Consider the following 13,151-nt stretch of genomic DNA (forward strand, 5'->3'; position numbering starts at 1 on the left):
ATTGCAGGTGTGAGCCCCTGCACCAGGCCCAGATAAGCAAATTTTCTGTGCTAACGTTTTAAGAGACATCTTCTTTGTCCAGCAATAATGATAATACCCTCTATTCACTTGGCACCTTAGAGTTTGTAAAGTGCTTTGACATTATCAGACAAAATATGTGTATGTAATTAAAGCTTTTAAAGCGAACAGACCCCTTTACCTGCTCTTTTCCTTCCCAGAGTGGAAATAATTCAAAGGCTTATGCCTTTGTGGTTTGAGTCTTAAGAATAATTACCTGTTAAAAATGTAGCCTGTAATTGTGTATGTGCTCCCTTCTCCTCTTCAGCCTATAGGGGATAGATGTTTCTCATCAACACTTGGGAATATGTATGTATATGTATATACAGGTTATATGCATATATGCTCATACACTTGCTTCATTTTTCATCTCTAACAGGGGGGTACTTGCCCCACGTACTTTTTGAGATCCTTAAACGTTTGTTTCAAATGTGCTTCACTTGAATGATACTAAGATTACTTGCAAAGTGGGAAGTCTGACAAAAGTTGGAGTGAGAGGAAGCACTTTGCTGGGTGAGATGGTGAGAGGTCATCAATCTAAGCATATTGACCCCTTTCTCTGTTAGGGGGTTATTCAAGATTGGGTGTATGTGCCTGCTGTGGATGTAAGTGGATAAGGTCTGAGGCTAAGAAGGGCCTTACCTGTTCTATAGTGTATAGCATTAACTTTTTTGAAAAACATTATTAACTCTTAAATACATTCTTATGTAGCAGATTAACAAGAAATTTCCTTGAGATACTACTCTCCCTTATCAACCCTTTCCTCACTTTGGAATCACTGAATAAAAATAACACTTGCATTGAATGTAAATGCTTCTCCTCCCCAACTTTTTTTTCTTGAAATGTAGTGAATAACTAGAAACTTAATTACCATAAAAAGTCACAGATGTACCTTTTGTTCTAGCTGGGATGTCTCTTTTTTTTTTTTTTTTTTTGAGACGGAGTCTCGCTCTGTAGCACGGGCTGGAGTGCAGTGGCCGGATCTCAGCTCACTGCAAGCTCCGCCTCCCGGGTTTACGCGATTCTCCTGCCTCAGCCTCCCGAGTAGCTGGGACTACAGGCGCCCGCCACCTCGCCCCGTTAGTTTTTTGTATTTTTTTTAGTAGAGACGGGGTTTCACCGTGTTAGCCAGGATGGTCTCGATCTCCTGACCTCGTGATCCACCCGTCTCGGCCTCCCAAAGTGCTGGGATTACAGGCTTGAGCCACCGCACCCGGCCTGGGATGTCTCTTTTTAAAGAAAGCTGTCTTTGGCGGGGAGCAAGAGATAGAGGTGGACCAAAGGAAATAAAGTTACTATCTTAGTGTGTGAATTTTGTTTTTATAAGATGCCTCAAATTTCCATAGTAAATAAATCATAGTTACGTCTCTAAATCACAGGTATACATGTCTTGGGAATCTCAGGATGTTACACATCAACAGTAAAGAAAAATACATTTCATAGGTGAATACCAGTAATTGAGATGATCCACAGTTCAGAGCAGAAGGAAGCTGTCTGTATTGATCAGGGTTTAGACTCCTTGTTTTGCTCTCCACAATACATCAATGAATTATAAGATATTTACATGCCCTGGGATGGCATCCCTTTATTTTCAGTTTCTCTGAAGTTCTGTAGAAATATTTGTGGCCTCCTAACATTACTAAGGACAGTAATCTTGTTAGTTGACATTTTAGATCCTTTTTGTGTGTGTGTGTGTGTGTGTAAGCTGCTTGAGGTTAAACAGTATAGCATTTGGTTTTCTATGTCTTAAGTCCTGCTAAATAACAGTGAAAAATAAAATGTTAACCTAAGTGGCCAGGAGGAGTATTGTGGCACTTTCTAACATTTGTGAGTTAAAAAACGTTATTTGTATCCATAAACCTTCCTTGTCTTTTATATTCGCTTGAAGATTAGTCATTCTTTCTGCTTTGGAGTTTGTACATGACAGAGTATTTTAGTGTCTACCCAACAGAGGAGCTGTGTTTTTAACCTACCTAATGAAAACACTCAACTACTGGGATTAATTTGAGGATTTCCAATCAGCCTTTCACCATTTGTACTACTCTGAGGGGGTTCCCGATAGCTGTGACTTTTGTAGAAGAATGTGAAGTTAATCCAATTTCTGTGTTGATTACTATGTTAACTGCCTTAATTTAGCAATTCAGATTTATCTGCCTATACCAAACAAAACCTCTGCTACAAAACTGAGGGAGTAGTTGATTTTATTCTTATTGTACTCATATCCCTTTTTAGATTCTATAGCCAAATAATGGCATGGAAATTAATTAGGTCTACTGAGGTTGGAATGATTCATCACCAGAAGGTAATGATTTAGCGTATTCCAGCCTGTAACCAAGATTGAGTTAACCCATGGCTTAACCTTTACTATTGTAGAGGTATATAAATGACCCTGTTGGAAAATATAGATTTTAAAGTTTACTCCCATTTCACAAAATGTGACTTAATCTCATCTTCATCCACTTTGTTTTTAAACTTTTCGGTGTGGGGAGCATTGAGATATTTTACTTTGAATTCTCAAAGTTTTAAGGGGGCTCACATAGATTGCAAATCAATTTTCTGACATACTATGTTGAGTAGTTGCATCTTTTAAGCTACTGATTTTTGACTTTATATTTGCTCCTAAATGAATCAGTTGATTCTTTTAAGAAGCTGGCAGTGGATTCTTTTAGTAGCAAATACTAAGTGAATAGTGAATATCCAACCATGAAGTGAATAACTTCTGATTTAATATTTATAAACTCCAAATTTTTGTATGTTGGGTTTCCTCTATATATCTATAGATATACATATCTCCTTTTTTTTTTTTTTTCTTTTAAGGCACAACTGTCCGTAAAATATCTTCCTTTGCTTATTCATCATGTGTTCTTAGTGTCCAGAGCATAGTAAATGTTTTGGTGGTTTGTAGGAATGTGAGCAGTTAGAATCTAAGCCAGTTTCTTGACAATGGATTTAAACAGTGTACTGATGTAATTAAAGTGTAGCACATTAGTAATGTGTTATCTTCTGGGTATATCCAGAATCTGATGACTTCTCCCCGACTTCACCCTGGTGGGAGTCACTGTCATCCTGCACCTGAATTGCTGCAGTTGCTTCTTAACTGGTCTGTTTCCAAACTCACTGAGTCTTCCTGCACACCCACACACAATTTATTTTCACAGTAGCCACATGCTACTCTTTTGCTCAAAACCTTTTATAGTTTCCTTTTTTGTTATGGTGGCCTTCAAGACCCTATGTGTTCTGGCCTCATTACCTCTTAGACTCATCTCCCTGTTATCTCCTTGTCATTCTGCACAACAGACAAGCTTTGCACTGGCAGGTCTCTGCCTAGAATCTTTTCTTCTAGATATCTCCATCGGGGCTGTCTTTATTTCCTCTTAGACCTATAACAAATTACTTTAAATTTATTGGCTTAAAACAACACAAGACTTATTATCTTACAATTCCGAAGAACATCAGAAGTTCAAAGTGGTTCTCAGTGAGCTAAGATGAAAGTATTGGCAGGGCTGCATTCCTTCCAGAGTCTTTATAAGAGATTGTTTCCTTGCCTTTTGCAGCTCCTAGACGCTGCTTATATTCCTTGGCTGGTTGCCCCATTTAAAGCCAGCAATGTCCTTTCGATTCTTCTCATGCTTCATCACTCTGACACTGTCTCACCTTCCTCTTTCACTTATAAGGAACCTTGTAATTACATTAGGCCCACCTCAGTAACCAAGGAAAATCCCCTTCTCAAAGTGAGCTGATTAGCAGCCTTAATTCTACAATCTTAATTCCCGCTTGTAATGTAACATAACATGTTCACACTGCTGGGAGTAGGATGTAGACATTGAGGGGAAGGGGATTATTCTACCTATCACAGCAGCCAGCCCATATCTCCTTCAAACCTTGATTCAAAGCTCACCCTCTTCATTGAGGCCCGCTTGTTTAATGCTGGAAACTACCCATCTTCATCTCCACATTTTCAACCCCCCCTTATTCTTCTCTATATGTATTCCAAAGCACACTTACTTACTGCTAATATACTGTTTTCTTCTATATGTTCGTACTTGTATATGTTCTGCACACACCATCCACAGCAAATCAGCACTCCAAGATACTTCTTCATTGCTGTACCTCAGGACTGTCCTGAATTTGTGGGAGCTGCATGGAGATGTTCGTTAAATACATGAATGAACAAAACATGAAACTTAAGCAGATCTTTTTTGCCAGATCTTTACTTTCCCATTGCTCAACCTGGATACCTGTAATGGACCTAGACTGAAGAGAAGGACTTGGGACCCTAAACTCATTATCTTACCTCTCTAACCTCAAAGCTTTTAAACCTGGCAGCTCTCAGACTACAAAACCTCAGAAAGACTGGCATGAAGGAGACTCTGTACTTCCTCTGTAGAAGTCATAAAGGGCCAAGAGACAGAAAAGTGTTACTGTTTGCTGCCAAAGAACATTCTCCTTATGACAGCCTGCAGCTGTTCAGTGCATTGTCTCTGCAAGTGCTTGGGCCCTTGTTAGCCCCAAGGCCAAAAATGTGGGTTTGAGGAATTCGTAGAGCTAGTGAGACAGCTAACTTGGTATGTGGGTGGTCTGGAGAATTGACAGGGATTTTAGATTGAAGAAATCCTTTGACATTTAAAGCTACAAACCTTTATTTTAGGAACCACAAAGCAAAGAGAGTTGAAGAAAACAAACTAATGGCTTGTTCCTGTAACTGACATCCTTAACCTTGTGATTTTAGCACTTGGTTGGCTAGTCTCTTGTTTAATTAAGTGAAGCCAGAAACATATCCTGAAAATACCGCTTAGTGAATGGGAAAGATAAAGCATTTGCTGTAGAAATGCTGTGTCTCAGGCAGATGACCCCATTGACTGCCTACCCAGCTGTCATCTATAAGCTCGTATAACTTATTTCACCAATTATTTTGAGTGTTTTTGTCCCTGCTGCAAGTTCCCCAAAGGATGGTGTGGTAAAGGTTGTGCTGCCCGGGAATTTTTTTTTTTTTTTTTTTTTTTTTTTTTTTTTTGTAGATTTGGCTCTAAAACTTTAGAGACCAAATGTCTTCTGTTCGTGTGTAACTTGGCATTTAGGGAGAGGTTTGTCGTGGTCAGAAGGAAGGCCTTTGCACTGGGCTGATTCTGTGCTGGTGTGCTGTGTTTGAATACTCAGGGTATTCATACCTTCTAGTTGCAAATAAGTGTAGAGACCAAGTTCACTCTATTCAGGCTGGGCCTTTCCAGCCTTGAGAGAGATGCTTGTCTTTGCTGCTAGCCATGATTCTTTTCAGAGACATTATCGTTTCTATTTGCCTAAAGTTTCCTAGTTAGCATCAAGATCACTTGTGATCCATGACTTAATCATGATGTGCTTCTAAATGCTAGCCATGATTCTTTTCAGAGATGTTATCGTTTCTATTTGCCTAAACTTTTCTAGTTAGTATCAAGATCACTTGTGATCCACTACTTAACATGATGTGTTTCTAAATGTCTTCTTCAAGATCTGTTTAATTTTCCTGCATTTACCTTTGGTTTTGCTATTTTCCTGAAATTGGACCCAAATTCCACATGCCCATATCTATAACCCTGCTGGCCAGAGGCTTGGATTTGTCTTGTCTTCCAGGGTTTTGTGGTTGGGGTGATAGATTGTTGAAATAAAAGTACACAACTGTTCACAAAGGTAAATGATTTCCTTTGTTTCGCCATATAACAGGAATTTAGATTTCAGTGGGTGAGGGTGGCTGATGGAGTGCGCCAAAACTTGAAAATACGCTTTCATAATTCTGGTTTAAAATACTTGGTGGGATAGAAAAACAAGTTAGTGCCACTCATGATTATTTGTGTTTCTAATTTATAGTTTAAATTTATTTATAAAAAGTAAAAAAAAGTTACCAAGTTTGTACATATTTAGGGAGGGGATTTGCTCTTTCATTCTCCAATTTTTAAGAAACTGTTCTTGCCCTTTCCTTTTTAAATGCTTAGTTTGTACAAACCCCTGAAATGGAGGTGGGGTGGGTTTGGATGGAGCCTTGAATAAAGGAGATGGGACTGCATAAACAAAGCTAGAAGAGTGAAGGTATTGGACTGTTTGAGGGACAAGGAGTAGTTCAGATCTTAAGGTGCTTGAATAAGTGGGTTGGTAAAAGTGGTTGTACAGGATCTCAACTGTTGATACCTAGTAGTTTACACTTAATTTGATAGGCAGCAGGGAGCTGTGGGAGGGTTTAGAAAGTCTTCCGGGGAACAGTAACAGCGTTAGGGTAGATGAGGATGAGGAGAGAGGCACCTTTGGAGGCTTTAATTTGGTGGTCCAGAAGAAGATGAGAGCCCGGGTCAGGATGGTGACCATGGCTGGAGCAACAGGACCAGCCTCACCAGGGGTCGTTGTATTGGCCCTTTCAGCAGCCCTGCTATGACTTTAACCCACAGAAGTCTGTCCCCTAAATCAGGTGGTTTCTAGGCTATGGAACCTTTTTCCCTCCTTGCAACATTATACTGAGTGAACTTCATAAAAATTCTCAGAATATAGTTAAGATATGTTTATTTATTTATTTTGGAGACAGAGTCTCTTGCTGTCACCCAGGCTGGAGTGAAGTGGTATGGTCTCGGCTCACTTCAACCTCCACGTCCCGGGTTCAAGCCATTGTCCTGCCTCAGCCTCCTGAGTAGCTGGGACTACAGACCACACCTGGCTAATATTTTTTATTTTTAGTAGAGGCGGGGTTTCACCGTGTTACCCAGACTGGTCTTGAACTTCTGACCTCAGGTGGTCCGCCTGTCTCAGCCTCCCAAAGTTCTGGGATTACAGACGTGAGCCACCGAGCCCGGCCTATTTAAGATGCTTTTGATTAACTCTCTGGTTTGGTGACTGTCTGCAAGAGGTTTGAAAATAGTAAAAAAACTGATTACCTTAGTTCGCAGAATTTTTTAATTGTAAGATTAGAAAATACAGACTACTTTTCTCTCATATGACCAGGAAACTATTGGATCAGTTTGACTTCTCAAATTCTTAACTCCTCCCAGATACGAGAACTAAAGCATTTATTCTCTAAATTCCACTATTGTGAAAACAGTAGATGTTAAAATTCATAGAGAACCATTTAAATAAAAAGTTTAAAAGTCTTTATGGCTTTTTGGAAGTACTTGTGTGCCTAAAAGTAGAGACCATCTTCTATTTCCCAATAAAACCTACGCTTTCACCAAAGTAACAACCATTTTACCTTGGAGCCCAGTGAAAGTTTAGAATATTCTGGATTCATCTATGCTAAAGTGCCTTTTCATAAATTATTACTTGGATAATAACAGGAGGAAAAGCAGTCTGAATTGGCGCAAGTGATGTCTAAATTAAAAGGAGAATATATATTGAAACATTATTTTTTTAAGCCTTAAAATTAATGGCTCTGTTTCACTGGAATATGGCCTTTTTTTCTTTCCGAAGAGTTTCAGAGCCAATGGAATCTATAAATAGTGCGCAGCCCAGTTGTCTGTGGTAGATTGAGTAGAGCAGAATTGCCTGTCCTTAAGTGAAGGGGAAGTAGCTTTACATTTTTAGTAACTGAATTGTTGGCCAGCATAAAGGTAAGGGCCATGTGAGCAACTTATTTATAACTTCCCATAAAGGTATGTGTCTGCCTCAAGCGGAGAGACTGTCTGGGGTGCTTGAAATGTAAAAGTGCAGTAGAATCATTTTCCATACACAGCCTTCCTATCTAGTTGGTGCAATAAAGTGATTGTTCACCTCCCTGGGGCTTTCAGAAAGGGGGTGTCAACAGATTAGCTCATTAGTGTCCTCCTCCTATGGAATAGAAGGGACTAAGACAGTTAAATTAAAATCTGTTTTATGTATTGAGGAATGTTTAGATTGAACTCCTGAGGGTATTCAGGACATACATTTATGCCTGCTTTACCCTGCTGGGTGTGGTCCTGCTCATGTAGTCTAACTACAGTTGGGTTCTTATAAAAAATCTTACATGGGTGTAAAGCACTTTTTCACAGGTTCAGTTCAACTATAAGTAGTTTTTTGAAAAATAAAGAACATAGGATCAGACCGAATTCTCTTGTTACAGTGGGAGAACGGAAGAAGAGTAAAATATTTTCATGGCATCCTGTAAAAAAAAAAAAAAAAAGACTATGTTAACCACTTTTGGTAGATGCCAGGAAGTAGAATCCATTGTTACTGGCAGCATTGCTAATATCAAGAGTACATCACTTACAGCCAGGATTGCCTCTCACGATAAAATTTTTATAATTATAAATAAGTAAAAGACATTTTCGGACCTCTTCTGTTATTCACTGTCTATTTTTAGAAACTAAGTTTTCTGATTATTATGTTGACCATTTGAAGCATCTGCATATATGACAAAAAAAAGTAAACTTTGGCTTTTGTGCCAATATCATGGCTCTGTTTGGTATTTGGGCAAGTTGCAATAAATGGTAAATGGCCCATTAACTATACTGGAGGCCTCATAGCAGCACTAATTTCAAATCGTGCTGGGTTTACAATTTACATATTAAAAAATGTTCACTTGATTTTGTTCAGGGACAAAGCTGACATCCTATGCAAGCATTACTCCAAACAATCCTATTTATCGGTCCAATTATTTCAATTGAAAGATGCTGGTTTACTGCCTCTTAGTATATCTGAACAATTCTCAGTGAAACTGTTAGAAACCGTTTGACTGTAGTGGCAAAATAACCTCACAGGGTTTTGATTCACTTTTAATTTTAAGTCCCAGGATTAAGGATCATTTGTAGTATAATGTAACAGTGTGGGCAAATACAGCTTCTCTTAATGTCCTTCTGATATTTTGGGGAAAGAGTGCTTTTATGCAAAGCAATCACTTAGGAATTGCATGATCACTTTTTCCCACTATAAAATTTCATTCACATTTCCTCCCTTCTCCCACATCCTTAAAAGATAAGATAGCCTGCAGTATTTTGCTTTATTTTACTTTATTTTTAAAATTTTTGAGGTGTGGTTTAAATTAGTTCTTTAGAATAGATGCCAAGATAACTAGTTAATATTGTTTTAAAATCAGGCTCTTAATTAAAATGCTTATATTTGTGCAAGAAAACTACATGTTGAAATGAATTTGGAAAGATTAGATTGGAATTGCCTCAATTTCAATTAAGCCACACTGCATGGACGTGCTGGGAATATCAATACAATCACTGTAAATTTTGTACAAACTGATTTGTTGCATTATCATGCTCATCTAACATACGGTACTTTTTGTGTCCATATTGCAGACGGCAACTCCAAACTAACATGGCAGTCAGACTGTGTGATGTGGCTTCTCTGCTTAGAAGCGGTTCGTGGGCAGCAGAGCCTTGGACCGGGGTCTGTGGGATTTTTCTTAAATTCTGTAGGCTACTTTTTTTAGCATGTTGCAGGAGTGCTGAGGCCATACCAAACACTTGAATCTTTCATTTGGCATACTAATTATTCTTACATTTAACCTGTTGTGGTATGGCCATCTTTAGGACTTAAAGCACATTGCAATTTTAACTATAGTGGTATACGTAGCATCAGAACCATGCTCTCGTATGTAATTTTTTAATAATCTAAATTAGGATTTAGCGCAGACTCAAAAGAATGACAAGCTTTTTTAAAAAAACAAAAAAAAGTTTTGGTATGGTCTGAATACTAAGTTACCGTAATTCTATACATTCTGTTTACTATGTATTTTTTTGGTTACTAAATTTTGAAGTTATTTACAATTCTTGATGCTCCAAAAAAAAAAAAAGTTGAAATTGTAAATCTAGCTGAAAATTATTTGCCCAGTAACTGTTGAAAGAGTTTGCATTCTGTGAACAGTTGTGTTGAGCCTATCAATGGAATATGCATTATTTGTAAAATATAGCACATTAGTATCATTTTATTCTGAGCAGATGGTCCTATAGCAGAGAGATGCTGTAATTTTCAGCGCACACAGCCTACTGCAGCTGTTCACTTGAATGTTGGCTTAGGAGCTCATTCTTGCCACCTGAACATGGAAATAAATGTGCAATTAAGTGAGGAGTGTTTGTTGTCCTTTCTAAATCTTGCTAATTTCAGTCAATGAACACTTTGTATTTCAAATGCTATCCCAGTGAGCTTTAGTCTGAATCTCCCATTTGGGGCTCTCGTAGTTTCTACACCTATCCAAACTTTTCAACAGTGATTTATGTGTCTTTGGCCACTTTAATCTTGTAGCTCATTGTTTCCATAACTGCTGGGCAAGGGTTAACCCCAGAATAATTTTGCTGTGAAAAGAGTGACCCATAGCTAATACTCTACAAACCAGAACAATTATGTTTAATTAGGAAATCTGAAACTTCCCTTTTCAAATTCAGATAGATTTGTTAGTTATAGTAAAACCCATATCTTGATTTAAGATTTTTAAATACAGATTTCTAAAGGTTTATTTACCCTCATCCCTTTAAGTATTCCCTGAGAAAGCTTACATACCCAAGAGAAACAGCTTGCAGCTTATAGAATAAATACCCACTTCTTTGACAAGGAAATGAAGTCACGGAGGGGTTACAGGTTGTTGGATATTTCAAAAGCTGTTCTGGATTTTGCCACCTGTTTTTTTTTTTTTTTTTTTTTTTTAATCATGACAGCACTGATTCTTGTCCAGTCTGACCAGTCTCAATCTGTCCTACACTGCCTTCTTTTGTTAACATCTGGCAGTAGAGATTTCTTCCTATATGTTTATCTGCTAATGTGCCCTTTTGGTTTTCTTAGGCAATATGCGTTTTAAAAGACAGTTTTTTTCTCTTTCCTTGTAACCCTCTTTCCCTTTACTTTGCTTTTTTTCTTTGCCTCAAGTTCTTTGCCTTTTCTATGTTAAAACTTCCCTAAAACTAGCATCCCGTCAATTCGGAACTGTCAGTTTTGAGAAGTAGTTCTTTGTGGAGGTGAGAGATGTATGCAATATGAAGGATGATCCTTTCAGTGATGCTTTGATTTTTAGATTCCACCACAGTCTTGGCTGTCCAAAGTTAGGTAGTTACTGGAAAATGCTTTTGGAAAATATGGGGCTGTGGTTTGTGACTCTTTGGTATAGGATTGGTTTTAGGAAACTAGATTTAAAACTGCTTAATAAGTGATTTTTAGAATAGCCTGAACAGTTTGAGGCCATTTTCCCCAATTCTGTTCTTTATCTGGTGTTTGGAGTTTATAGATACCCTATTACTTGAATTTTCAACAGGCTTATGTGCTCAAATGAGAATTCCTTGGGCTGGTCTGTTTGCAAAAGTTGATATATTTGCATTGTTGTTTTCATTGACTGGATAGGTTTTCTTTTTTTCTCATTAAAAAGCAGAGTCAAGGAAAAACACCATATCGAAGTGTTTGGGGATTTTATTTTGATGCTATAGATCAGTTGCTTGTTGATTTTTAGCTGCCAAGGTTGACAAGAGTGTCCTATTAGATTCTACCAGGTAGACAAAGTATTCATAGCTTCATTCCCAAGTTACCTTACAGTTCCTTTCCACTCCCTAAAACATAGCATCTATTTTTTTCTTACCAATGGTAGATGATATTATCCATCAAAAACATTTTCAATATGTAACCAAAACAGTACATGTTGACAAATTTATATTTTTAAAAGTACTCTTGCTCTTTGATTTTTAAGTTAATGGATATCTATCAGTTTTAGAATATGTGAACCTCTTAGGCTAACTGAAAATCTCTTCAGAGTTAGGTAGGTCATTTTTTTGTTCATTGTTGTAGCATGTTAAGCGCTTTTATTTTCTAGTATGATTTTTAGTTAGGGTTCAATTCTGTGCCCTTTGGTACTTAATTTTCTCATCTGTGGACACTGCAGGTGAGTAAGGATATGTGAATAGATGCAGAATGTGATTCTAGAAAATGTTTTAAGATTTAAATTGTGCTTATGTGCATGTATGGAATATGTATGTGAAAATATAGTTGTAACCTTAAGATGAATAGGTTAATAGGAAGTAAAAATTAGTGTAGGTGTTATACTTTTTGTTGAAGCATTGTTGTAATTTCAGTAGAACAACTGTGTTTAGTGACAAGTGTTTAAATTCTTGGATGGCGTCTCTAATAGGTTGTGAAATATGAATTCTGACATTTCTTATTTTCTCTGTTTTTAGCAGGTAATTGCTGCCATGGAAACACAACTGTCTAATGGGCCAACTTGCAATAACACAGCCAATGGTCCAACTACCATAAACAACAACTGCTCGTCACCAGTTGACTCTGGGAACACGGAGGACAGCAAGACCAACTTAATAGTCAACTACCTTCCTCAGAACATGACACAGGAGGAACTAAAGAGTCTCTTTGGGAGCATTGGTGAGATAGAGTCCTGTAAGCTTGTAAGAGACAAAATAACAGGTAAGCAGTTTTATGTAGATGACTCATATTTAAAGGATCGTGTCTCAAGATATGAGAAAATAAGATTACTGCTTGTAAATAATTCATGCTGCGATTTTACATATCTAGATTTTCTCTGTTATTACATCAGCAATATGAAACTTAGTCTAAAATTTTCTTTTTGAAGCATAAACTATTTTTGGTACAGTATATATTTTAACTGGACTTTAATGTACTCTGATCCGGACAGTATCTTTGGAAAATGTTCTAAAAGTATGTGTATCTGGGATAGCAAGTGTCATGTTAACCTTTATCTTTTAGTATCCAGAGTGTATTTAATTTAGCATTTCAACAGTGAGATACAATATGTGTTTGGGAGAGGGGAAAAAAATCTTGAAGTATCTTTTCTTTATGTTAGTATAGTCCTTTTGCTTATATATGATAAAATACATGGTAATGTTCACATTGTCAGTGTATAAACATTTTCACTGATACAATACCGAGTGTAATGAGATCTTATTTTCTGTTCCTTAACAAGGAAAGGATGACATGGTATATGATTGTCCTTATTGTCAGAAAGATAAGGCCTTAATTATAGTACATGTTGAATATTAGGTAGTTGACAATCTTCTTAATATTTTTTAAGATTTGACTAAATTTTTAGAGTAAGCCAAAACCTAATTTAAAGAGCATGTGCTTGGGATAGAAGGGTTAATGCTTCCTGCAGGAGTTGTTTTCAAACACTAAAAATATATGAAGTTAGACGTATATATGAAGTTAAA

The 13,151-nt window shown here is 37.3% G+C and overlaps 1 protein-coding gene across 25 annotated transcripts in view; it reads left to right on the top strand.

Moving 5' to 3' along the window:
- Positions 1–13,151, top strand: part of ELAVL2 (ELAV like RNA binding protein 2) — a 135,118-nt gene that overhangs the window by 52,064 nt on the left and 69,903 nt on the right. For 13 of the 25 annotated variants that reach the window (XM_025359423.1, XM_025359427.1, XM_025359435.1 and 10 more), the window contains exon 2: positions 12,147–12,390. In XM_025359423.1, coding sequence (XP_025215208.1) covers positions 12,162–12,390 — 229 coding nt within the window. In that variant the 5' untranslated portion in view covers positions 12,147–12,161. Of the gene's footprint in view, positions 1–7,867; positions 7,877–9,290; positions 9,382–12,146; positions 12,391–13,151 lie in introns of those variants that run through there. The other 12 variants (XM_025359412.1, XM_025359413.1, XM_025359418.1 and 9 more) reach the window with 4 other exon arrangements.

This window comes from Theropithecus gelada, chromosome 15 (assembly GCF_003255815.1).
Source record: "Theropithecus gelada isolate Dixy chromosome 15, Tgel_1.0, whole genome shotgun sequence".
In the NCBI taxonomy this organism is placed as follows: Eukaryota; Metazoa; Chordata; class Mammalia; order Primates; family Cercopithecidae; genus Theropithecus; species Theropithecus gelada.